The 27,564-nt window shown below is 38.5% G+C and overlaps 1 protein-coding gene across 1 annotated transcript in view; it reads left to right on the top strand.

The window, feature by feature from the left end:
- The first annotated feature begins 519 nt into the window (after positions 1 to 519).
- The window catches only part of ATXN2L (ataxin 2 like), a 247,354-nt gene continuing 220,309 nt past the window's right edge, over positions 520 to 27,564 (top strand). The window contains exons 1-14 of the mRNA XM_053694196.1: positions 520 to 1,500; positions 16,369 to 16,402; positions 17,357 to 17,413; positions 17,774 to 17,845; positions 18,206 to 18,353; positions 18,542 to 18,666; positions 19,538 to 19,629; positions 22,627 to 22,827; positions 23,430 to 23,608; positions 24,378 to 24,479; positions 24,602 to 24,781; positions 25,695 to 25,784; positions 25,871 to 25,935; positions 26,926 to 27,185. Of these exons, the coding sequence (XP_053550171.1) occupies positions 1,361 to 1,500; positions 16,369 to 16,402; positions 17,357 to 17,413; positions 17,774 to 17,845; positions 18,206 to 18,353; positions 18,542 to 18,666; positions 19,538 to 19,629; positions 22,627 to 22,827; positions 23,430 to 23,608; positions 24,378 to 24,479; positions 24,602 to 24,781; positions 25,695 to 25,784; positions 25,871 to 25,935; positions 26,926 to 27,185 (1,745 nt within the window). The 5' untranslated portion in view covers positions 520 to 1,360. The remainder of the gene's footprint in view (positions 1,501 to 16,368; positions 16,403 to 17,356; positions 17,414 to 17,773; positions 17,846 to 18,205; positions 18,354 to 18,541; positions 18,667 to 19,537; positions 19,630 to 22,626; positions 22,828 to 23,429; positions 23,609 to 24,377; positions 24,480 to 24,601; positions 24,782 to 25,694; positions 25,785 to 25,870; positions 25,936 to 26,925; positions 27,186 to 27,564) is intronic.

Genomic DNA, 27,564 nt, shown 5'->3' with positions numbered 1-27,564 from the left:
AGACACATTTTTGGTTTTATGTCCATTTAATAGCGCAGTAGCTCACTATGAAGTTCTCTAAAAGCCCTCAGCAAAGATACAATTACTTAAAAGGATTATAGGGGTATGTACCTGGATTGCAAAACAATGCAAAATGTTTATACAAATGACAGTTTAAGTGCTCTTTAAAGCAAGTATGTATGTAGATATCTGCTTAATTGATAACATAAAAATGTTGTAATTGTCTTTTTTGTTGGCACAATATCTATAAAAAACCAACCCACACCTGCTAAGTTCAAATGCATACACATTATTTATATACACTACTGTATCATTTTTATGGAGAGAAATTAATAAAAGGATAATGTATAATTATTGCTACAAAATGAAAGCTTGTGGACTTTATTTCATGTAAGGCGGAAGGATATTATAGTACATCGGTGACAGTGAAACCAAGACTGCAAAGTTGACTGTGTGGCGCGTGGAGGGATCTGCCCGGACGCAGTTGCGCCATGTTCACGTGACGTCACACGTTAAATGGAAGGCTACGCAATCAGCGCGTGTTATTAATGGTTTGGACACACAGTCGCAGTAACAAGTTGTTGGAGCGGATTTATACGGGGAGTGGTTCTGTCAGTGTCATTGTGTGTAATACTGCGGATATGACACAAGAAGTTCAAGTTAGAATAAATGCAGTGTGAACGTAACGCTGCATTTTGCACTTCCTTTACGTTAACGTTGGACGTTTCGTGGATTTATGCCTAACATTTAGGTTTTTACGCAGCGCTTGGACGTGACGTATTGCAGCAGGCGAGGTCATCGAGCCCGTTAAGGACAGTGCGCGCTCCCTGATTTCCCATACAGCGCCGGCAAGACGTCTATGTGCGAGCGCGCCCCGATCGCCGCATCACGCGCGCGACCCCCAGACTAGCCTGGTAGGTGCCCTGCGACGTCGTTGCCCAACCTTTTCCTTGTGCTCAGCGCCTCGGTTATTGGTCAGTTCCTACACCTTATTGCAGCCTATTGGATAGTCCCTACGCGCAAGCTCCTCCCTTTATCTGTCGCGCGCTCAAGGCTAGACGAAGGGTCAGCAGCAGCCGCGCGTGCCCGCTTATAGTTTTATTCTACTGGTCCACCGAAAACCCTCCTCCGCCTTCCAACTTGTCCTATTGGGTCTTTCCCTTGTCGCGCACGTCCGACAATTCCGCGCGCCGCGGCGGTTAGAGAGGAGCGAGGCGCGCGACGTTTTCCTCCATTATTATCTCTATTGGCCTTCCCTCCTCTCTTCGGTAACGTTACTGCACGTACCCCTCCCACCCAGAGGTGGGCACCGTGTGTTTAGCAGAATTCCGCTTACGGGCTCCGGCTTTGCCTTTGAAATATGCTCAAGCAGCAGTCAGCGGCGAGTAGCCGCAAACCGGGTACAGCAGCATCAACGTCAGGAAATGGATCTCCCGGGAGCCCTAATGGTAACCTCCCCCCGGCTGGCAGCAGGACCCAGGACCGCTCCGGAGCCGGCAGGTACGGATTTATCATAGTAAAGTTCGTCGGGTTAAAGAGCCGCTTTACCGGCAATAGACACGTTTTTATTTGATTGAAAGGTTTTGCAGCCAATTAGAAAGCACTACGAGGGGGGCGTATCCTCCAGCCCAGGATCGTTTCTTGCCAGCGCCCTCACCTTTCCCCTTACTACCGGTATCGTTACCGATAGTGCGCATGCGCCCTTCATGCCTGCTCGTGTGAAATTGCACGAGTGCCCCGGCTGAGTCAGGTCTCAGGCCGCCATGTGACAGGGTGATCAAGAATGGTCACTAGTTGTATTATGCAGTATGTGGTGCCTAGTTATCTGGTGTCTTTGTTTTAAACTAAGCACTACTTTACACCTGTCAAATGTAACATTTGTGCTCACGTGGTGTTAAAGAATTTAAACACAGACACGAGGCCCAATGTCTTGGTTTAATTTCAGCCACTATGTTGCCAATCAGACTAGCTTTATAAATTGTTGCAGCTCCCCTGGCATTCAAAGGGTCAGACATTAGTGATGAAATGTTTATGGTGAGCAAGTGTTAAAGTGAGACTAATCTTAAAATGAAGTTTCCCAAATGTGTAGGGACACAGTAGTACAATTTAATTGCCTGTTTCCTGAAGTGACCCTGCAACATAATCCATTGATCACTGTAGCATTTCATTTGTATCTAACTGGCTCCAATAGTAGAGTGTATGTGTGTGTGTATATATATATATCTATATCTCTATCCTGGACTGCATAACAATGCTACTTCTGCTGACCATTCTCTTTGCATGCTTTAGAAAAAAAATCTGGATGCAAAGCTTATCACTATTTGATATATGCTGTAAACACACATTTATATTTGTAAACAAATATATTAAATGTTCCTTGGCTCTTTTAAAAATAAAGTTGTACATTTCCAGGCTGAGCAGGGTTTGCTTGCTTTTTTTATTTTTTATATAAAGGTGTGCAAGAGAGAGTTAACATGCATTAAAGTAGGAATATTCTCAGATTTGGTAGACAGAGCTGGACCAGAGTATACAATTGGTGTATGATTATGCTTAGAGGTATTTAGGGGAATAGAAGTGTCCAGCCCTATTGGAGACAACTAAATAGCCTATTTTTAGCATCAAAGTGAATTAGTGTTTACAAAATCCTGTTCACCTGTCCTAAAGCTGTGGGCTTCTGGTATGTTCACCATTGCAGTGTTCTCAATCAAACTTTGCTAGTCAGGTGGAGACAGTATAATCGCTTTCTGCTATCCAAAGCACAAATTAATTGCATAATTTAGCATATATTTATTTAAAGGGATACTAAACGCACACTATTTCTTTCATGATGCAGAAAGAGCATGCAATTTTAAACAACTTTTTAATTTACTCCTATTATCAATTCTTCATTCTCTTATCTTTATTTGAAAAAGCAGGAATGAAAGCTTTGGAGCTGGCCCATTTTTGGTTTATCACTCTGGATAGTGCTTGGTGGCTACATTTAGCCATCCAATCAGCAAGCGCAACCCAGGTGCTGAACATAAAATGTTCCGGCTCCAAAGCTTTCAATACTGCTTTTTCAATAACAAGAGAGCAAAAGAAATTATAATAGGAGTAAATTAGAAAGTTGCTTAAAATTGCATGCTCTATCCCAATCATGAAATAAACAATTTGGGTTTAGTATCCCTTTAATAATTTGTGCAATATTAAAGTTTACTATTAGCTAACTTTAGCTTAATATTGGCTAAAACTTTAGCTGGGTGGTCAGTAAAATCAGCCGGGAGGGGACAGGGATAGCAGACAAGGACAGGATTAGTGTGCCTAGTTCTCAGGTGTTCCAATCTGTTAACCTTAAAGGGACAATCAACACCTGAAATTGGTTTCCCTTGTGTCCCCAGTGATTTGTTTTACCATTTGCATAGTATTAAATGTATTGGAAACTGATCCCTTGTCTGTTTTGTATATGAAATATCTATTTGCTCGTTGAAAACAACCCATTTAAATGTGCTGAACTTGAAGGTAGTGCAGACCTCCCTATCTGATCTTTCGCTTTATACACAATCTCCTTATCTATCGTTATACATAAAAGCCAATCTTTAGAGTATCTGGAAATTAATTATGTAATATGTATGCATAGTACTTAGCAGCACCCGTAAACCTTTCAAAAACACCGAAAACTATATATATATATATATATATATATATATATATATATATATATATATATATATATATATATATATATATATATATATATATATATATATATATATATACACAATCAGAAGATTTTGTCACTTTGCACCCAATTACAATTTTATGCAGACATTTAGTAGGTTTAAAGGGAGAGTAAAGTAAAAATTGAAAGGACAATCTACTCCAGAATTTTTGTTTAAGAAACTGCTAAATCCCTTATTACCCATTCCCTAGTTTTGCATAACAAACACGGTTTTGTTAATACATTTTACCTCCGATTACCTTTTAACCAAACCTCTGCAAACTGCACATTATTTCAGTTCTTTGGGCAGACTTGCATTTTAGCCTCAGCACTGACTCATAAATAACTCCATGGAAGTGAGCACAATGGTGCCTATGGCACTTATGCACTAGCACTGCCTAGCTGTGGAAAAACGCAAAATGCTGAGGTGGCCTTCAAGCACTTTGGAATCAGCCTACAAGCCTTCCTAGGTTTCACTTTCAACAATGAATACCAAGAGTACAAAGAATCATGAAAGTTTAAGACTGTCCCTTTAAGTGTTCCTAATTCAGATAGAGCATGCAATTTTAAGCAACTTTCCAGTTACTATTATCAAATTTGCTTTTTCTTGGTATTCTTTGTTGAAGAGTAAAGGATAGCTTAGGAGCAGTGATTGCCACAAACATTGCTTTAAGCATTGTTACAAACACTTCTGGCAGATGACTAAAAACATGTGCATATTTTGCTATCACTGCCCAAACGCACCCTGTGTAGCAAGAAATATTTTTTAAAATGTATTAGAATTGTCCTATTCAGTGTTTCACAAAATATCACCTTTTTTTTTTTTTTTTTTCTTTTTTTTTTTTTTTGCACCAATTCAGTTTTCCCATTTTTTTTTGGTTTCTAAAAAGCTTTTAGGGCTCAGACTCGTGTTTCTCTGAACTTACATTAAACGGGTATGAAACCCCCACATTTTCTTTTGTGATTCAGATAAAAGTTTGTGATTTTAAACAAATTTCTAACTTGCCTTTTAATTTTTCTTTTGTTCTTTTGCTATCTCTTGTTGAAAAGTATGAACATAAGCTTAGCAGCCTGCCCATTTCTGAAGCACTATTTGGCAGTAGTTATATGGCATTAGAGGGCAGCACTATTTCCTGCCTTGTAGTGCTACAGATGCCTACCTAGGTATCTCTTCAACAAAGAACACGGGAACGAAGCAAATTTGACAACAGAAGTAAAATGGAAACTTTAAAAATTGTATGCTCTGTCTGAACCACAAAATACATTTTTAGGCTTTCATATCCCTTTAACATAACAAAATGAAGCTAGCTATTTCTTAGTGGCACTCATAATTACTAAGACAATGACTTAAAGGGACACTAAACCCAAATTTTCTTTCATGATTCAGATAGAGCATGCAATTTAAGCAACTTTCTAATTTACTTCTATTAATTTTTCTTTGCTCTTATGATATCTTTATTTTAAAAAGCAGGAGTATAAGCTTAGGAGCCGGCCCATTTTTGGTTCAGCGCCTGGGTATAGCGCTTGCTGATTGGTGGCTAAATGTAGCAAACTAAACAGCAAGCACAGCTCAGGTGCTGAACCAAAAATGAGCCGGCTCCTAACCTTACATTCCTGCTTTTTTCACATAAAGATAGCAAGAGAACGAAGAAAATTTGATAATAGGAGTAAATTAGAAAGTTGCTTAAAATTGCATGCTCTCTGAATCACAAAAGAAAAAATTTGGGGTCAGTGTCCCTTTCGCGTAACATTTTTGTGTGATCTAGCTTTTTTTTTTTTTTTTTCCATTGTAAGGCCACAATCCTAGCAGATGAGAATCCAACACAGCCTAGGAGCAGACCGCTGGTTTGCATATATTTTATCTTCCTGTGCTTCCCTTACTGTAGGATGGCAATGTTAGGCCCAGGTCGCTGTACAGTAGTATTGCACGGAGCTGACAAGCCACTGCATTCCCTGTGGAGTGAGATTTTGGGCACTACTTTTTCAGCATAATGTTAAACGGCTTTGACCAATCTCCAGAAGCAGGGAGGATCCAGGTGTGTAAGATCCTGGGGTGAGGCCTTGGGTAGAGATCAGAAGTGGCAGAGGCCTCAGAGCTAAGAGGGCAGGAGGCAAAAAGTATGAACTCTAGCAGCAACTGCCCACCTAGTCCCCAATACTCCAGTAGCTCCTACCTAGCGCCATCATTGGCATCAGTCACACATAACTGCACATTACCAGCGTCCGTCACATGTTGCCAGCTAAGAATTAATGTTGGTGGAGATTTACGTATGGTTTAGTCTTAAAGGGACAATAAACCCAATTTTTTTTTTCGTGATTCAGATAGAGCAGCAATTTTAAGCAACTTTCTAATTTACTCTTATTTTTTCTTTGTTCTCTTGCTATCTTTATTTGAAAAAGAGGGCAATTTAAGCTAAGGAGCCAGCCAATTTTTGGTTCAGGATCCTGGAGAGAGCTTGTTTATTGGTGGGTGAATTTATCCACCAATTGGCAACAACCCAGGTTGTTCACTAAAAATGGTCCGGAAAAAACTTACATTCTTGCTTTTCAAATCAAGATACCAAGAGAATGAAGAACATTTGATAATAGGAGTAAATTAGAAAGTTGCTTAAAATTGCATGCTCTATCTGAATCACAAAAGAAATTTGGGTTCAGTGTCCCTTTAAACTAGACTTTTACCATTTCCTAAACGTGGGTAGGTCCTGTTTCTTTACCAAGGTTTCCTTTTTGTGGGGCTTAATACATAGGTGGCATTTAACGGGCGTTTTACAACATACATGGGCAAATTAAAGGGACAGTGTTCTTAGACAAGCAGCTAAGTGTTCACTGTATTTAAAGCCGATTCAGGAACACATTAGAAAAGGCTGGTCTCGCACCCCACTGGGAAGTTTCTTCTGATACCCCTTGTCTACTTATCTTTTCTGTAGCAAATACTGTAGTACTGAAGGTTTCAGTATTGGTGTCGCATTCAACAGGAAAAAACAGCAATATTAAATGACAAAAAAGAGCTATTTTTAAATGGACAGTCTACTCCAGAATTTTTGTTTAAAAGCTATTTAATCCCTTTATAACCCCTTCCCCAGGTTTGCATAACAAACACACTTATATTAAAGTGAATGTCAAGTTTGAATCGATGCCTGTTTTTTTAAAACCCTATTAAAAACAGGGGCACTTTCATTCATCAAACTTTACATTTTACTCTTTTTGTTAAAATGCTTACCTTTTTAATCTTGAAAGCTGTTCCAGCTCTTCCCCCCCCCCGCCGTCACAAGCCTCTTCATATGTCAAAAATGACTAATCCGGCTTCCATCCAATCACGGCGTTGCCTCAGGCAATGATTTCCTTGGGGGGGGGGGGGGGGGGGGAGCCATGATTGGAGGATGCCGTATTTGTCTTTGCTAACGTATGAAGTGACGAGCGGCTGGAGCGGCTTTCAAGATTAAAAGGTATGTACATTTCACTTGTTTTGTTAAAATACTTACCTTTTAATCTTGAAAGCCGCTCCAGCGATTTCCCCCTCCTGCTGCTCATCACTTCATACGTTAGCAAAGACCAATATGGCATCCTCCAATCATGGCTCCCCCCCCCAGGGAAATCATTGCCTGAGGCAACGCCGTGATTGGATGGAAGCCGGATTAGTAATTTTTGACATATGAAGAGGCTTGCGACGGGCGAGGGGAAGCGCTGGAACGGCTTTCAAGATTAAAAAGGTAAGCTTTTTAACAAAACTAGTAAAATGTAAAGTTTGATGAATGAAAGTGCCCCGGTTTTTAAAAACCGGGCATCGATTCAAACTTGACATTCACTTAAAAATACTTTTTCCCTCTGATTACCTTGTATCTAAACCTCTGCAGACTACACTCTTATTTCAGTTCTGACAGACTTCCATTTTAGCCAATTGGTGCTGACTCAACTGGAGTGAGCATAATGCTATCTATATGGAACACGTGAACTAGCGCTGTCTTGCTGTAAAAAAAAAGGCAAAATACACTGATAAGAGGCGGCCTTCAAGGGCTTCGAAATTAGCATATGAACCTACCTAGGTTTAGCTTTCAACAAATACCAAGAGAACAAAGCAAATTTGATTATAAAAGTAAATTGGAAAGTTGTTTCAAATTGCTACCTTATCTGAATCATAAGTTTTATTTTTACCAGACTGTCCTTTTTAAACAATGTAATACAGGTAGTAAACCCATTAACCAAACTGCTTGGGACAGGAAAAGGTTTAGATTTTGGTATATATGAATCTCTTTAAAATGGGGCAGTTTGGAGAGGGAATGGAACCAAGTGTAAACAATCTTATGTTATGTTATTTAGGTAATTTGTTATAATACAGTTTATACATGTAAGCTACAAATAGTTTTACATTTTTAATTTTGTTTAGTGCCCTCAGAAAGATAGTACAGTACTGTAATCAGGCAATGTTTGTTGCTTTAAATAGACTATTTTCATTTTAGAATTTACAAGAAGAAAAGAGGGGAATCCCGTATTTCCAAGATAAATAAATATTCCAAACGTTACTCGTACAACCAGAGCCACTTAGACCACCATTTTTACTCTAAGCTACAGTGCATCTTCTCAACAAAAACAAACCAGACACACAGATTTTGTTTTACAGACTGGGAAAAATAGTAATTTTATAATTTATTAAAAAAAAAATTTGTTTGAATTTCAGTATGTTTGTTTTTTGGAATTCAGGATTTGTACCTGTGGGCCCCAGCAGATATAACTAATACTTGCTCAGTACATTGTACCTTTTATATTGTATATCTGTAAAAAAATAATTTGCATTTAGGTATCCATACTGAAAATGGAAATATTGAGACAAAAATTTACACCTTTTAATTAAATAAATTCCTTTGCATCTAGAAGAGTATTTTGATTCCCCTAAACAATATTCTCAGTGTTCTTCTCTGGACCTTTTAAAGAATCACTATAAACACAGAAGAATAACATAACAAATGAATGCATAATAAAGAGACAGAGCAAAAACACTTATTTTGACTTTCAAGAGTAGTAGCTTCCCCCCCCGACAATTCAGTTTTCCTTCCTAATGCACCATGTGATAGCCATTAGCCAATCACACAATGCATATGTATGTCCTGTGAATCTTGCACATGCTCAGTAGGAACTGGTGCCACACAAACTGCATACAAAAAAAGATGTGCACATTTAGATAATGGAAGTGAATTGAAAAGTTGTCTAACACTGTGTGACCTATCAGTGATTTGCAACCTTTTTTTTTTGTTGTTGCCGTGGCACACTTTTTTACATTAAAAAATCCTGTGGCACACCACCATCACTAACTTTTACAAAATCACACATTGTAGCCTAATACAGGATATATATATATATATATATATATATATATATATATATATATATATATATATATATATATATATATATATATATATATATATATATATATATATATATATATATATATATATATATATATATATACACACACACACTGTACTGTGCTGTCATGCCATGCCTCCTATAAACTATACATGACATATTGACATTCATTCACAAACAATCATAATGATCGTCTGTGAATGAATGGCAATGTCATGGTTGTAAATGATGCCTGATGAGCCTGTCACATACCTCCCAATATTTCAAAATTTGAAAGAGGGACACCCCCGCACTGTTGTCAGTCTGCCGTGGCACACCTGAGGATCTCTCACGGCACACAGGTTGAAAAACACTGACCTATCTTATTCAGGAGTTTAATTTGACTGTCCCTTTAATGGGCACACCACTCGGCTGAATTTACTGATCACCAGGCTAATATTTTGTCATTTTGCTTATATCATTAAATTGTGCACTTTTTTTGTTTGTATAGTTCAAGTTACATTTATAAATGTTATAATACAGGTACAAATTCCCAAATCTAGAAAATCCACTTATTCTGAAATCCGAAACTGTTTCATTAATATTTTAGTAAAATGAAAATGATCAACAATTACTGTTTCCCCTGCCTGTAAGTTAATCTTCTCTGCCTGTCTTGTATTTGAGCTCTAAAATCCAAATTTTTCTATTTAAAAGAACAAATATTACTTTTCTAATTACAGTACTATACTGTATATACACAAAGTACTATACTGTGTACAAAGGTATTACAAATATATATATATATATATATATATATATATATATATATATATTCTCTTTAGTTACATCTATATGCTGTATTATGACATGTAAATATTGCCAATATGACATAAGATATTGTCGTTTACACTTGGTTCCATTTTGGGTTTCTTTTATATATATATATATATATATATATATATATATATATATATATATATATATATATATATATATTATATATATATATATATATATATATATATATATATATATATATATATATATATATATATAATTTTTTTTTTTTTAAATTAAAAAGGGGCAAAATAAATGAGTAGTAAAAAAGACTTTCATTAACTAAACATTTTATATAAAATCTCAAGGTGTTTACTGTTCCTTTTTTAAGTGATGAATTGTGTGTGTAGTTGTTAGTGTACTAGTCCAGTGCTTGATAAATCAATTTAAAAATCAGGAGCCAGTAAGAATATTTAGAAGCTAAACAGTGGTAGTTGTTTATAGATATATGGAGATTAGTGATAGATAAGTAGTTGGCTAGTTCTTTCTTTCCTATGACATAGAGAGTCCATGAGGTCATTACAATTACAAGTGGAATATTCAACTCCTGCCCAGCAGGAGGAGGCAAAGAGCACCCCAGCAAAGCTGTCAAGTGTAACTTCCCTTACCCATAACCCCCAGTCATTCTCTTTGCCTTTGTCAATGGAGGATGTGGGAAGATGGTGTCTGAAGATATTTAATACTTTAATGGGTACTTTTCCCTGCAAGCAATCTCTTTAGTAAGAGTAATGGTGGCTGTTGGCAGTTAGAAAGCGGCGAGGTTTTCTTTACTTTTTTTCCTAACATTATTGCTACCCCTTCATAGAAAGCCGGAGTTTGTTACTCTGCTCTTTTTCCTCAGGTCCCTGTCAGCTATCAAAGGGTACTTTCAAACCTGAAGCTGCTGTGTCTGCTCAACAGCAGAAGACCCTGGAGGGTAAGTCCTTTTCATATATATTTTACAGGAAGATTTGTAAGAGACAGGCCTGGAAGATCAGGGACCTAATGAGACCTGTTAGTTTCTGAAGGGGTTATCATTATGTTATATTACTGTTCAGTTTTATTGCGGCTGAGCAGCTACAAAGGGAAATTTTGCCGCTTCCATAGCAGGGTATTTATTTTGCTAACCCTGTTTTTATGGGGAGAGTATTATTACTTGACTTTATTTCTCACTTATTTTCCCTTCTCCGGCCGTTTTAAGGGCCCTCATAGTGATCTGAGGGCTTATATTTGGCATATCCCTCTTGGTGTGAGGGATGAAACTGTTGATGGCGCAGTATGCTTTTTTTTGGTGCCTGTTATATAACGGCCATATCTGAAATTGCCGGGAACGGTTCTAGGCCTCATAGCTACACAGTGTATTTTGCAGCACCCAATAGCGGACCACGGCTGTGGTGCGTGTTACTTTAGCGCTGATAAATGGCTGCTTTCACAGCTCTCAGTATAGACACTAGTGGAGCGCTTGTGTAGTAAAGCGCTGGTGAAAGTGGCCACTTTTGCAATGTGTATGGCTGCGTTCGCAGCACACAGTTTAGGCGGCGCACACACTAGTGACGTTTGTGTAAAGAGCGCCGGTGTAGATTACTGGTCCACAGCCGGAAGGCGTTTGTAAAAATATGGCGCTGGGCTTGCAGCACACAGTATAGGCGCACCATTCAGTATGGGGCGCTGAAGTTCCTTTTAATGCTGGTGTTTTTAGCTGCATTCGCCCGTTCACAGCTTAGGGACTGTCTAGAGCTGTTGATTCTAAGCGTGTGTATGGGAATATGTGCAGTTATTGTACTGTAACAAATGGCAGAGAATGAGATTTTTTTTGGACTTGGGTAGTTTGTGTATAATAGCCCTTATTTTTTAGATAACTGCGCTTAAGTTTGACACAAGGGTAGTGTCTACCTTTTTATGTTCATATCATTTATCCTGCCTTTCTGCACTTTCTTTTTCTAGACGTATTCGCTAGATAGTATGTTTGTTTTTTTTTTTTTTGTTTTTTTTTTCATGTATGTCTTTCTTTGTCCTTTTTATAATCCTTTTATGTATATCAAGGGATTCAATCTCTAGCATAGCACAACATTGTAATATGCTATATTATGACTTGTATATAACTTTTCTCTTATCATCCAGAGAAATTGGTTTTTGTAGCTCTGTTCTTTTGCAGGGACTTGATCTTTTTCTCAAGTTGAGTTGTCTCTACAAATACTGTTTATTTTATACATGATAGTTTGTAATGTTTACAATGCCCCTTTTTTTTATTCGGCACTTTCTTTCAGAACATGTTTTGAGAGCGTGTTTTCCTTAGTATTTGTCGCCCTCTGATGGCAGTTAACTACTAAATCGGAAGCTGCAGCTCCTTTTCTGTGGAGTTTATGGGTTTATAAATTTTTATGACGGTTCCTTGTTAGTCTCTGTACTACATGGAGGACTGTATTTTTTGCCCTCTTAGGGGCATGATGATCTAAGATATGTGGAGATTTTTTCAAGCGTTCTGTTAAGCTTCTGGAACTCTATATTCGACTACCTCTGTTTCCTATGTTAAGTGTCAGAAATTTGCTATCCCTGTTGAGGATAGTTATTCTTTCTGGGTTTCCATGGGTTGGAAGCTAATGGCTTAAAGGGACATGAAACCCAAACATTATCTTTCATGATTTAGGTAGAACATACAATTTTAAACAACTTTCCCGATTACCTTAGCAAATTTTCTTTGTTCTCTTGGTATCATCTGTTGAAGGAGCAGAAATGCACTTTTGGTTTCTAACTGAACACATGGGTGAGCCAATGACAATCGGTATAAATATACATCCACCTATCAGCAGCTAGAACCTAGGTTCTTTGCTTCTGAGCTTACCTAGATAAACCTTTTAGCAAAGGATAACAAGAAAAGGAAGCAAATGAAATAAAATAAGTAAATTGGAAAGTTGTTTTAAATCACATGCTTTTTCTGAATCATGACAGAAAAAAATTGGGTTTCTTGTCCCTTTAAGAAAGATGTTCTTTCTCAGGGGTTTTTAATGTCGTCCAATCGCAAGTATCGCCGTGGTTGTGGACTCTGCAGTTTATTGGGGCAATGTTTTGTCTGGTATAGTTTCTGAAGCTAAGATCCTAGATAGGATGAAGGTTCTGAACCTTAATAATAATTTTTATCTGTGATGCCAGCATAAAGGTAAAGGGATTCTTCCTTCCTCAAGTTTGGAAGAATTCCCAGATCTTGAGACATGGAAAATATTTCTAGTTTTCAGAATGATTCTTCCAGGGGAAGGCGTTTCCTGCAGTCCTGACAAGGGGTCTTAATCTACTTAAAGGACCTGTCTTGCCTGGGAGTGCTTGTTCCAGTTCCCGTATCAAATTCCTCATGTTTCCGTCCTTCAAGATGGAAACTTTTTTTTTTTTTTTTTTTAGTTCCATTCTTTCCTGGGTTCAGGAAGGTCACATGATGACCTTGGACCAGGACGATGCGTATTCATCACCATTTTTAGAGGTTTGCCTCTCTGGACAAACACTTCCAGTTTGTTGCACTTCCATTTGGTCTCTCCATGTCTCTCAGAATATTTACATAGGTTCTGGGGGCTCTTTTGGCAGTGGTCAGATCCTAGGGAATTGCTGTAACACCTTACCTAGGCGACATCTTGGTTCAGGCATCATCTTTTCATCTAGCAAAATCTCATACAGAGATGTTGTCTTTTCTATGTCCCTGTGGATGGAAAGTGAATCGGAAAAGGAGTTCCCTTGTTCAACGGTGTGTTTTCTTAGGGATAATCATAGTTTCCCTGTCCATGAATATTTTCCTGACAGATGTCAAAGAATCAAATCTTTCTTTGTGCCTTTCTCTCCAGTCTATTTTCCCACAGGGGCTCAATGCATGGAAGTGATTGGTTGCTTGGTTGCATCTGAGAACACTGCAACTATGCATGCTCTGTCAGTGGAACGGAGACCATTCAGATTTATCGCAGAGAATAGATCTAGATCCCCTATCAAGAACAGACAGCTGTAGTAGCCTGATGGTTACCTTAGCTGCCTAGCAAGCAGAAGGTTTTGCAGTTTGAAACCAGCTACAGCTACTTACACCTTGAATGTGTGTTCGCACGCTGTTAGACTTTCTCTTGTGGTGGATTTCACAGGATAATATGGCTCTGAACTCTTGACTCCTGGGTGATTTTGACTGGATGCCAGCCTATTAGGCTGGGGAGCAATTTGGGAGACTCTAAAAGTTCAGGGCCTATGAACTCGGGAGGAGTCTCTTCTCCCCTTACTCCTCTTGCAGTTGAGAGCAATCTTCTATGCCTTGGTAGGTTGGCCTCAATTAGCTTTAGTCCGGTTTATCAGATTCCAGTCGGACATCACTTCAGTGTCTTATATCAACCACCATGGAGGAACTGAGTTCCTTAGCTATGAAGAAGGTGACTCGCATTCTGCAGTGGGTAGAAGCTCATGATTGTCTATCTGCCATCCACTTTCCAGGAGTGGACAACGGAGGCGATTTTTCTGAGCAGACAGACTTTCCATCCCAGGGAGTGGGCTTTCTATCCGCAGGTGTTCTCCAGGATAACCCCCATGTGGGGGCTTCCGGAATTGTAGCTGATGGTCTCGTAAGAACGCCAAGCTTCCAAGTACGGTTCAAGGTCAAGAGATCCTCAGGCCACCCTGATAAATGTCCTGGTGGTTCTTTGGGTTTTCAGGCTAGCTTACCAGTTTCCTCAGTTTGCTCTCCTTCATCGAATCATTGCTTGTATCAAGCCTTGCAGAATCTGGGTTGCAGATCTGGTGAAGATGTCATCTCTTCCTCCTTGGAAGTTACCTCTGAGGAAGGACCTTCTCATTCAGAGTCTGTTCCTCCATCCAAATCTAGATTCTCTGAAGCGGACTGCTTGGAGATTGAACATCTAGTCCTGTCATTGATACTATGCTTCAGGCTCGTAAACCTATTACTCGTAAGATTTCCCATAAGGTATGGCGTAATTATGATTTTTTTTTTTTTTATGTAAAGTTCAGTTTTTCTTGGAGTCAGGTGCACATTCCAAGAATTTTATCCTTTCTTCAGAATGGCCTGGAGAAAGGTTTGTCAGTCAGTACTCTGGAAGGTCAGATTTCTGCTCTGTCTATCCTTTTGCACAAACGTCTGGCAGAGTTGCCGGATGTTTACGTTTTTTTTGTTTAGGCCTGTGTTTAAACCTGTTGTTCTTCCTTGGAGTCTTAACTTAGTGCTTAAAGTTTTGCAGCAGGCTCTGTTTGAGCCAATGCATGTTGAAGATATAAAATTGATGTCTTGGAAGGTTTTGTTTCTCCTTACTATTTCTTCCACTTGCAGAGTTTCTGAACTCTCAGCTCTGCAGTGTGATTCCCTGTAGCTTATGTTTCATGCAGATAAGGCGGTCCTTCGTACTAATTTGGGTTTTCTCCCTAACGTGGTGTCGGATCTTTTCTCAGGAATTTGTAGTTGTGTTTTTTTTTTTTTTTTAAATCCTAATCCTTTTGCATAACTTGAATGTAACTTGTGCATGCTCTAAAGTTTTACCTTCAAGCTACTGAAGATTTTAGGCAATCTACCCTTTTTGTTTTCTCTGGAAAGCGTAAAAGGTCAAGACCACTTCTACTGCACTTTCCCTCTTGTTAAGAAGTATGATTTGTTTGGTTTATGAGACTTTCTTGGGCTTTCAAAAATTTAAGCTTGTGTTGCAGATTTGCAAGGCGGCAACATGGTCCTCTTTGCATACTTTTCCAAATTCTACGAATTTGATAATTTTGCCTCGACTGAGGTATTTTTTTTTTTTTTTGAGTGTCTTCATGCGGTGGTGCCTTCTGTTTAGGTCCTCCTGCCTTTTTTTTCCCCTCCCTGTTCATTCCGTGTCCTGTAGCATCAGTATTGGTTCCCACTAGTAATTGTAATGACGTCGCGGACTCTCCATGTTACAGGAAGGAATACAAAATGTATGCTTATCTGATAAATTTCTTTCTTTTCCGGGCATGGCGAGTCGTTTTTCGTTAAAATTCGGCAGTTTTTTTTCACCCTTGTGTTTCTTCTTTTTCCATTTTCCTTTGGCTGAATGACTGGGGGTTTTGGGTAAGGGAAGTTACACTTAACAGCTTTGCTGGGGTGCCCTTTCCCTCCTCCTGCTTGCTAGGAGTTGAATATCCCACTAGTAATTGGAATGATGTTGCAGACTCCATGTCCGGAAAGAGAAATTTATTGGGTAAGCATAAATTTTGTTTTTTAAAGTCTGCGGCATGACCTTTCTATTTCAAAAAACTAGAAAACCCACCTTTTTCAGTGCTAACTTATAGGAAAACTTATTACATTTTTTTTTTTATAAAAACAAATATATAGAAAAAAAATAAGTAAAGATTTTATATTACAATCTGTGTTTTCAGGTCCCTTAATGTTTTAAAACTAATTAGGACCTTATCTCACTGTGTCCTGCTTTGCTTTTAATGGAGTCACAGTATAGGAAGTCTAACTTGTAGTTCTCCGCCTTTTAATATATTGCTTTCATGTGCAATCTGTATTTTTTTTTTCTTTGTAGGGGCAGAAACATTGTAAAGGGACTCCATTCCCCGGTAAGTAAAAAGAAATTCTCATCCATTAAGGGGTTGAACAAAGTATCTCTCGAGGCACAGAGAACTGCTGGTGATCCAATCGGCAGACGTTGCGCAGCTGGGTCGTGCAGATGACGTTTATTTGGTTTACCAACCATTTATATTTGCAGCAGTTAAAACGCAGGGTTACACACAGAGCATGTCATTTTGGCACCAGTGATCCTGGAAGCCTAACCGTTCAATTACAAGAAGACCAAAAATAAACCCTTAATTTGTTTCAATATGTACGTCCCGAAAATGTGCATTCCAAAAAATAAAGGCTAATACTGTTGTGGTCTACCCAGACAAGTCATGTTTTCACTAATACCAAGGAAAGGAGAGCGCTAAAAAAAGCAGTTTTATAAATGAAGTCCTATTTTCACCCCGTGCCCTAAACTGATCAGGATGATTGTTTTAACTATACAGGTAAATAAAAACAGGATGTAGTAAGTAGATATAATGGGGAAAGCATCGATCTCCTACTGTCAACCTGGATGTATAGCAGGGGTTGCCAAATATTTTTATAATGTAGCAGTCGGTAAGAATATTTAAGAGCCAGAAATAGTTTTAGGAGCCAGACAGTCATATGCATATAGATATATGTAGAATAACCCAAAATTAGGAGCAAGCAGTAAAATTCTAGGAGCAAGTGACTCCCTGGGTTTGTTGAGCTCTGACGTTTAGGAAGCTGAGGGATCTTGGGTGTCCTGGAAAAGAGTGTTTGCATTGTACTAATTTCCCAAGTAAGCCAGATTTCATGTAACATTGACAGTCTAACCATGGTAGCGTAGCCTCTTCTTCTGAAGATGCTTTAATCCTGGTATCTCGTGATTGTTTGGCACTACCTCTAGAGTATTTGTTTTGTTTGTATTAACTGTAAATTTTTTATATTTTTCCTCCTAAAATGTTTTAATTTGTTTGTTTTTTTTGTTGCAGGTTTTTGAAGGGGTTTATAATAATTCTCGAATGCTTCATTTTTTAACTGCAGTTGTGGTAAGTATTAGAATTTGGGACCAGTTCAATATTCACTACAAGATAAAGGTCTCGTGTGTTAAATTTATGTCTCCTAATGTCAGGATTTTTTTTTCTTTGCATTGTACACTAATTCCTACTTTGTACATAAAACTGTAGCTGGTCTTATTTAAAAATGTTTATCTAATATTTAGCCTTCCCGAGTTATACATAAGCTTGGTAGAAAGTACCCGATAAGGTTTTGCAGAAGACATCTATGCAAAGCTTTGCTGTAGCAGTTCAGCATTTATCAATCCAAATAATTAGTCAACACCTGTAAAACGATGTTCTGCATAATGTTGATTTAAAGTTTTGTTTTTAAAAATAATTGTTTTTCTATAGGGTTCCACGTGTGATATTAAGGTGAAAAGTGGTCATGTTTATGAAGGGATTTTCAAAACTTTAAGTTCAAAGGTAAGTTGTTTTGCAGTTTGTACATTGCATGGATCTAAATTACTTTTGTTTGTTTTTAATATATTGACTGACAAATGTGGAATTTGTCCTCATTGGCTATTGCAGCTGAGGGACTGCAGTATCAGTTGAGCACAAACGTGTGTATTGCTAGCTTTATTTTACATTTTTAACACATACTTTTCTAAACATTTGAGCTTGTTTATTTTTGTGCATGAATGGTTGTCCTGCTTACAATGTCTCTAATACTCTTGGACTTTTGTTGTGAGTCAGCTGAACTTATCTAAAAAGATTTACGGCAAGATTAGCATGTTGATGCAGTCCTTTTTATTTGCTGTTTTTCATTCTGTCTTTGGTTTACAGTTTGAATTAGCTGTTGATGCTGTTCATAAGAAAACTGACCAACTCGTAGGGCCAAAGAGAGAAGATATCATAGACACTATGATATTCAAGCACTCAGATGTTGCTCTTGTTCATTTCCGAAATGTAGATTTCAACTATGCTACTAAAGGTAAGAAGCAGTTTCAAAGCATTGCTTGATTTGCTGCTTGTCATAGGATATAGTGGTCCTAAATATTCCTTTATAGAACGTGTTTGTGGCCTAGAGGTTTTCATGCATGGTTTGTTAAAGACCATATCCCAGAACAATCTTATATTACTTTTGTAACCACAGGCTATTTTTTTTTCTTCCATTTTTAGATAAATTTACAGATTCAGCAATTGCTATGAATTCTAAAGTGAACGGAGAGCACAAAGAGAAGGTACTTATGCGCTGGGATGGAGGCGAAAGCAACAATGAAGATTATGACTTGGAATCCGATATGGTATGTTGTGTAACAAAATGTGACGGGGCCAGAAAAAAAACTATTCGTCTGAGCGCTAACTGGTTAACCAGAAGCACATGCATTTTAAGCTTTCCAAACCATTGTTGTACGAAATTGTTAAATGTGCAGTTGATATTCTTTGTCAGAGTTTAATACTTAATTGTCCACAGGTCTCTTCACTTGAGTCCAATGAAATTTCTTGCTCATAGATTTTAAACAAATTTATCAAACTCTGTTAAGGGATCTCTCTCAGTAAGGAAGGCTGTGTTAGAGGGTTTGTTTACATGGACTTTGCCAGGATGTGAAACTATTTACTTTCTAAATCTAATATAATTGTTTACTAAGGACCTGCTAGTTTGGAGACTGACCATCTTACAAAAAGTGGCCAAGGCAGTTTTCTTCTTGCATATGGTCCACCTATGTCCACCTATCTAATGCACTCCATGTGCTGCAGTTTGAGCCCATTCTAGGCCCCAGTCACTTGCTTAACTTATTGCTAACCCTCTGCTGCTCCTACTGTATCTGACTTTTCAGAGCTAACATTTTGTACAAATTATTTAAAATTGGTTCCTGCTATTATGCTAGAAAATGGGTATTAAAGGGACCTGAAAAATCTTGCAATTACCAGACATTTGTGCAGTTTTTCACCATCTGAGTGTGAACCCTTTCTAAATGTGCTAACACCTTGTTTTTTATATGGCCATTTCCCTCCCCCTTGTTTGGAGAGCCTATCCCTACTTGTTTCTGGAGTGGGCATAGCGAGCCAATAGTTTTTCTTAGCTTTAATTTGCATTGTTTGCATTATAATTTTTTTATCTCTTTAAATATAGTCCAGTATTGTCATTTTGGATAATATGGCTCTTTTTTTCAGTCCAACGGCTGGGATCCGAATGATATGTTTAAGTTTAATGAAGATAATTATGGAATAAAGACAACATATGACAGCAGCCTTTCTAATTACACGTGAGTACCAGATTAGACTCCTTTCACTTCTGTTAAATATTTGTTTGGTAGAGGTAAGAACCACTATGGTATTGCTGTACTATTTCACCCTTTTGCTGCAAAGCTCTTTTTACACCCCAGTGCTAAGCCAATTTTTAGAATTTTTTTTTTCTTTCTCCTACCTACAAATCATGCCGTGGAATTGCTTAGTCAATGGCTGATTTTACGGTCTCTACCTCAAGCTCTTTGAGCTGAGTGCCATAATACCCCACACATTTTTTTTTTTTTTAAAATAGCAACAATAGGGGACACCCGGGCGGCGGCCATCTTACAGGTCGCACTGAGCTTCTGCTCCTCAAGCTATCTTCATTGGAACCTGATTTAGCAGTGCATTTTTAGCAACACCTTGCTTAAAACAGTGGAGAGGCTGGACTGAAGAAGTCCGAATTCAAGATATAGGGTTTTTGAATAGTGACTAGGCTCTATAGCCCTCAGTACCGGACTTTGCACTTTGAGGCCTTCCCCTATTATAGAAGCCTCAGCCTGTCCCCACAACTAGCTGTACCCTGAGTGCGCAGTACAAATCCAATCATACACACTGCTAATCTTTATAACTAAGGAGCATAGCTGATGACTGACTTCTCTACAACAGAAACTCTGCTTTCTTTGGTAATGAGGGACATACCATATTTACCTTAAACCCTCGCATTATCATTTTCAAAATGGCGCTGGACTCTAAACTGTTCCTGAGGGAAGTCAAAGCCTTGCTGGAGGAACATCATAATAAGCTCCACGCAGTACTCAATGAAGAATTTAGTTCCCTACAAGCGTTATGCGCTACTATAAAAGGAAAGAGGCAGCCTTTGCAGGAGCTGCAGAATAAGTCTCTCCCGCACCCGACCCAACTATCTCCTGTCAATCCGTCCAAAGAGGCCCCACAACCTTCACCTAATGGCGAAACTTGCCTGAAAAGGGACTTCAGATCTGGGGGATTGGGTCCGGAGACGCCAGGGAGTGGAGCTCTGCTGTCGACTCATGTTACTCATTTTCAGGAGGTCAGTCCGTTTGTATATGAAGGGGACGAATTATCTCCAGAAATCAGCGGTTTGCTGGGTCCCCATATGTTGACTAAGGTCTGGCTTGGAGGCTTGGGAGGATCCGAGATGCCTGTCACTCTTGAGGGCTACATCTTTACTATGCCGCGATATGACACAGTGTGGGAGAGGGCGTTTTGCCTGCGACAGGCAATAGGCACAACGGAACCGCTGCTATCCCAAAGGGCTCGCAGGGGAAACGGCATCCCTAACTCAGACCAGCAAGCAGAACAGCAGAGGGAGACACCTTCTTTCCCACACAGCTTCACGCAACAGCACTCGGCACGGGCACTAGATAAATCAGGTGTGGGCTAGAGGGTACCGGTGAACTTATTTTGTTCTGGGCACTCTGACTCACCCTGATTTTGGCCAGCAGGACTTTAAAGTGTTAGTGCCGCCTCAACTGGTTCGTAATACTCTACCCAATGAGGTACTTTGTTGGGGATACTGACTACCTAGCTATGGAGACGGACTAATTTCATGACTGCTGATTTCTCCTACAGCTACCACACACATCCTAGACCTTAAGCTGGTCAAGTTTGTGCCGCTGTTATGTTTGTTAATTGTCAATTGTCTATGCAGGCGGGCAGTAAGACTAAAATATCCCAAGTGCAAAAGGGTTTGTTTTTTAGAGCTCCTTCAATATGGCTTGCAAACGATATGTCAGTTATTTTGACCTGTTCTCAATATGCTCTATATGTCAAAGCTATGTTTTTTTACAAAATGACACGCTAAGATCCATTTACCCGCCACATAAAGTTGCCCTTTATTTATACTGGTTGCTACCCAGTCTGCTCCGCATATATCCTGAGTGGGTGACACTTCATAGAACATCAATTGCTTTCCAGTATATTATGAACATGTGGATCCCCTTATACAGCATGAGACGTGTATGGGTGCACACATGTATGTATGTATGTATGCATGTGTGGGTGTAAGTGTATATACACATAGCCTCCTTTCCCTATGCAGCCCTAGCAAACAGATCCCACTGTACCTAAGATCCCCTGACACACACTAATTATGCTTACCATACTATAAGATCTGATGTTGGCTTTATTGATCTACTGGCACTGCAAGAGATAAGACACTATTATCCTATAAGTAATCCACCCCATAAATTATATATAGACCAGCTAATGCTAACACACACCAGACCTAGCTTTGTACTCCTGCTGATATGGATTGGTGGCCACCCCCCAATTTATCCAGATTTATTAATGAAGACTCCATGTCTGATGCCTAAATCTGAGGCATGATCTCAGGGAATTTACTATGGCTCATATCTGTCCTTTAAAGTTTTTCTTTATTAATTGGGTAGTTTCACGTTTAGTTACCTCTCCTATAATTGTCATTACAAGTTGCTGGCAGGATCTGGAAATGTAAAAATTATTATGAAGCTCCCTATAGTACTTGGGAAGGGTTAAATTCATAGGAAAGTCATTTTTACTTGCTATGCTCATGATTGTACCGATTCTCCCTAATCACGACTATACTTATTGAATATTGTTCTAGGTTCTGTAACGTTTGTTCAGTATATATTTTTTTGTTTATATACATTTATAAAAAATAAAAAAAATGGAAAAATGAGGTCAGTCATCAGGGACCCAAGAGTGTGGTCTCCTTTGATCAAAGATAACTTCCAGTGATTTTGTTCTATACTTCTGGGGCCCAAGAGTGGCCTCTTGTGTTTTCTAGGAGGTTTGTTTATCACCTGGCATACTGCTTGTATATTTTTTTTCAATTTATTTTCTGATGTATTTGTTAGTTTGACACTGTCTTACGTTATGCAAACAATGTGTTGCTTTCATTTGTCACTGTTTGATAATTATGTATGCTTTTATTTTGAACCTCCAATAAAAAAATATAAAAAAAAAATAGCAACAATATAAATAATTTACCATTTTATCCTCCGCAAATTCAGGGTACCTTTGGAAAAGGACAACTCTGAAGAGTTTAGGCAAAGAGAAGCACGTGCAGCACAGCTTGCCCGTGAGATTGAGTCTAGTCCTCAGTACCGAGCACGGATAGCTATAGAGAATGACGACTGCAGGACAGATGAGGAGAAGCACAGTGCTGTTCAGCGAGGAAACCCTGACCGTGACAGCCCTAATCTAGGGCCTCGGTAAGTCTTAAAACCAGGGATGGGTTTCATGCTATTTCACTCATGAGTAAGTCCCTACTCTGGCATGTTCAGTTATTAAAGGGATATGTAACCCAAACCTTTCTAGTGCTCTAAAAAATCAAATCCCATGTTCATATCTGTCTGAAAATGCAATAAAGTTAAAATAAAACTTTCATGATTCAGGTAGAGAATGCAAATTTTAAACAACTTTTCAATTTACTTCTATTTATTTCTGCTTTGTTTTCTTTGTTGAAAAGCATACCTAGGTAGGACCAGCAAAATGATACTGAGGTAGCTGGTGGTTGCACACATTTACCTCTTGGCTTTGGCTCAGTAGGTGTGTTCAGCTAGCTCCAATTGCTGCATTTTCAGGAAACAAGAGAATGATGTAAATGTGTTGGAAGTAAATTGGAATGTTTAAAACTGTTTTATCTGAACCATGAAAGAAACATTTTGGGTTTCATGACCCTTTTAATTACAAAGTAGCTTATTACAATCTTAATTGTACAGATGTTGCCTGCAAGTACGCCAGTCTAAAACCATGCTGCAGCTCAAAGACCGTACTCTGGTCATCTGCTAACTTTTATTTTTTTACAAACAAGGGATGGAAAGTATATTCCACTACCCCAGCGGGTACGAGAAGGGTCCCGCGGAGGCATCAGAACCAGTTCTTCTAGAGGAGGAAGACCAGGAATGGGATCAATAACCCCCAGGGGAACGTCACAGCATTATCCTGAAGCGAGTTCTAATCAATCTTCAGATCAGAGAGGAATTAATGGTGGTAAGGAATTAATAAAATGTATTAAGTAAAGGGTTGCTATATTGCTGCTTTAAGAGGGGGGGGGGGGGGGATATATGAAAAATACTTATGTCGGGGTTCTTATAAATGGGACATTTATTCAAACATTTCTTTAAACAGCCCCTGACATGTATTTTTCATAAGTGTCATCGCTTAAAGCAATAGTATGGTAACCTTTATTTAGTACTGTTAAGAAATCCTAAAATCGTTTATGGGGGCACACAAAACCTTTGCAACCTGTATTATGAAGGAGCCCATCTAAGTGATTATTCTGTCACAGAAAAAAAAATATTAAGCTCCTCATTTATACTCTTGTTCAGTCGGCTTCAGATTAACAGTGCACTAATAGGAGCTAGTTAACACATCTGGTGAGCAAATGACAAATCACCAACTGAGTATTTTATTGCTGCTCCACAGCCTCTGCTTTTCAACAAAGGAGAACAAGAGAATAAAGTAAATTGGCATGCCTTGATGTTGCCTGATCTGACATATTTTTTATTTTTTTTTATTTTTTTAAACCATGACACTCATCCCTTTTAATTAGAGGTGGTTTGTGTTCCAGGCTGCTTCAGAGCAGACACAAAACATGAATTCTTAAACCTTTTATTAAATATATTAAGTTCGTGTTTACTCTCATGTACAGCTTGGTTAAGCAGAGGTACATACAGAATATCATTGAGCACCTATGGTAAAAGTAATATTTGCATTAAAATTCCACTTTGTATGGTTTTTTATTTATTTTTTATCTCAGGGCCATCTCGGATGTCTCCTAAAGCGCAACGTCCGATTAGGTGTACAAAGACCATGCCTTCTCCAACTAGCCGTCCTGTGGAAGCAGCTACTTCCCCCTCAGGTGGGTTTTAGTAGTTTTTATTGTCAGTGCTGCTGTTCTGGTTTTCTCTGTTTAGAAATCTATTCATTTCAAGCTGCATTTACCATGCTCATCTTTATTTTATTCTTCCTTTCATTGTACAGCTGCCTCTCGTGTCTATCCTCCTCTTTCTCCGAAGTCTGGTTCTTCGGCAAGTTCCATGGATTCTCCTCTAGGATCCTCATCCCAGGCATCGACTCCTGATTCTCGGCCTGTAGTAGAGTCAACCTTATCTGCCAAACCACCTTCCCCAAAGAATGCAGCCCCTCCTGTACAGGCAGAAGGTGAGAAGGTGTATGGATTCACTATGCATTAAACTGTAGTCTGATACATGGCTGTAGTTACTGTTTTATTGATTTATAGCAAACATTAAAACTATTAACCAGGTGAATAGATGAAAACTTTTGGAAATTGGGAAATTTCACTGGCCTAACTGTTTCTGCCCTAAAAATTGAACTTATATAATGGGTGTCTATTACATGTATCATGTTTTTACACATAGCCTTGAATAGCATGGTTAAAGGGACAATGAACACTGAGATTTTAAAATAAAATGATAAATCGTATCTATAAAAAACTTTTCCGTTCCTGTTAGAAATGGAAGTGCAGAACACTGTTATATTCCACACAGCCATTGGCTGCACACTCTTGAGACTTATTTATAACTGTCCCTAAATGGCCGCAGCAGAGAAGGTAACGTAAGTTACTAAATGGCAGCTCCCATTGTTTTAGACACTAAACCTTTACACTTATTTTGTCAATATTTAAACGGCTAATGAAACATTAAAAAATGCATCTACATGTTAGTCATGGACTAATCTTTTCTTTGAATGTATCATTCTATCTAGCATTTATTTAGTGTTTAATGTCCCTTTAATGTATGTTTTGAATAAACTTTCTCTGCCAAGCCCTAACTGCACATACAGATGTCTTAAAAGCAAATGGGGTCTTGTGATATTCCAGAGCCAAACTAAATTTCCTCCAGTTTTATAAAGGCGTAAATACCGTGTGTGAGATAACCAGTAATTGGGCCTAGGTTGTAGCCGTTCAACTTTTAATCCTAGCAGCAGCTGTTCTGGTATTGTGTGCTTTTTGTTTTAAACTCGTACTTATAAATAGCTCCTTTTATAACCATCGATGTGGTGCCGGTCTGTTACGGTTTGAAAACCAGTAATGGTGTTAACTATGTCATTTAAGGTAAAGAAATGGCATCTAATGTACCAAAGGAGCAAAGTAGGACATTAGAGCCAACAGCGCCATGTGATGTAGTCAAGCAACCTGGCAAAGGTTTGTTATCTACCTGTGTAATGTAACTTCTATGTTCCAGATTACAACTTTTTTTTTTTTTAATGAAATACATTTTCTCCTTCCAGTTCTTCAAACTGACCAAAAGCGAAATCAGCTAGAGGAGCTTCGCAAGTTTGGAGCTGAATTCAGAGTAAGTTTCTATCAGAAGCGAACATTACATCTGTTTAAATGGTTCCATGCCCCTATAATCAAATTCACAAAGCATTGTTTTTTTTTTTTTTGTTTGTTTTTTTTTTTTTTTTTTTTTTTTTATACAGACAGAGCATAGCATTTTAAATGACTACCGGTTTTCTTCATTCTCTTGGTATCCTTTATTAAAGCATACCTTATGCTCTCTACTGGGAGCTAGCAGCTGCACATTATATGCCTTTTGTCATTTGCTCATCAAATGTGTGTAGCTCTCAGTAGTGCATTGCTGCTCTTTCAACAAAGCCAAGAAAACAAAGCAAATTTAAAAGAAAATGTTTTCATTGTTCAGATAAAATACAATTTTAAAGGGACAGTAAGCCTTACAAATAATGTTATATAATTCTGCACATAGTGCAGAATTATATAACATTATTTAGGTGCTATAGCTATAAATGCGTTTTTTACCTTTTAATTTGTTAAAAATATGGCGCTTTTACAGACCCGCTCTCTGCTGAGCGGGTCTGTTATATTTAGTCAGCGCATCGGGCCAGCTGTATAGTCACAGCCCGGCCCGACCGCGCCATAAGACTAAGTGCAGCTCGCTCCTGTCACAGGAGCGAGCTGCACTTAGTGCTAAGGTGCGGTCAGGCTGGGCTGTGACTATACAGCTGGCCCGATGCGCTGACTAAATATAACAGACCCGCTCAGCAGAGAGCGGGTCTGTAAAAGCGCCACATTATTTTTAAGGTTTACTGTCCCTTTAATGTCCCTGTAAAGAATCTGATTTAAAATAACTTCACAAGCTGAGTTACTTTGGCGTTTAGAATAATGGATCTATTTTATGGAGTTTTTTGGTCTTGCTCACATTAAGAGCATGTTTAGTGATTAAATTCTGGTGTAGTTTAATAATGGCAAAAGCCTTTGTTCATGGCATCGGTATCCCTAGTGTGGCGCGAACGTCCTTCATTTCATCCTTTTTCTTCTTCTGCAGCTGCAGGCAAGCCCAGGCACAGATTCGTCTGCTGAAACCTTTTCACCCAGGGCAAGAGATGTGTTGGAGGCTAAAGTTTCCCAGCCAGATACCGCAACCTCCGATGCTGCAGAACCCCTGGATCACTTGCAGAAACTCCCTGAGCCAATAGAAGAGACCAAGGAGGAGCGGGTTTGTGAAAGCAGCGAACATCAAGAAGCAGCAGCAATAACTCTAAGCAAAGCGGAGCCTGAGGAGAAAGAGGAGCAGACCGTATGCGAGTAAGCAATGCATTGGTTTAGCTCAAAGCCCTGAATACTTTACAGTGAAGTAGTTGGGTTCTAAAATTGTTTGGCTAAGCTGTTGCTTTCATTTAGTTGATGCAAAAAATGCTTTTTTGTGTGATGTGACCAAACGACTTATTTTATTATGGTTTAATAGCAATGTGAAATATTACTGTACAATAGCTAAACATATGGAAAGAGGGGGTGGGAGGTGTATGTATATAATATAAAAAAAATCACCTTTTTCTTTTTTAACAATAAATTTAATAAAATGTAATATCAATAAGAGGCTCTTTAAAAGTGTATTTTCATGGACTAAAAAGCAATATAAATTTTGTAGATTGAATTGGCGATTTTTTTTTTTTTTTTTTTTTTT

Source organism: Bombina bombina, chromosome 11 (assembly GCF_027579735.1).
Source record: "Bombina bombina isolate aBomBom1 chromosome 11, aBomBom1.pri, whole genome shotgun sequence".
Taxonomy (NCBI): domain Eukaryota; kingdom Metazoa; phylum Chordata; class Amphibia; order Anura; family Bombinatoridae; genus Bombina; species Bombina bombina.
Note: the sequence above shows the minus strand (reverse complement) of the source record. Positions and strands in the feature narration are given on the sequence as shown.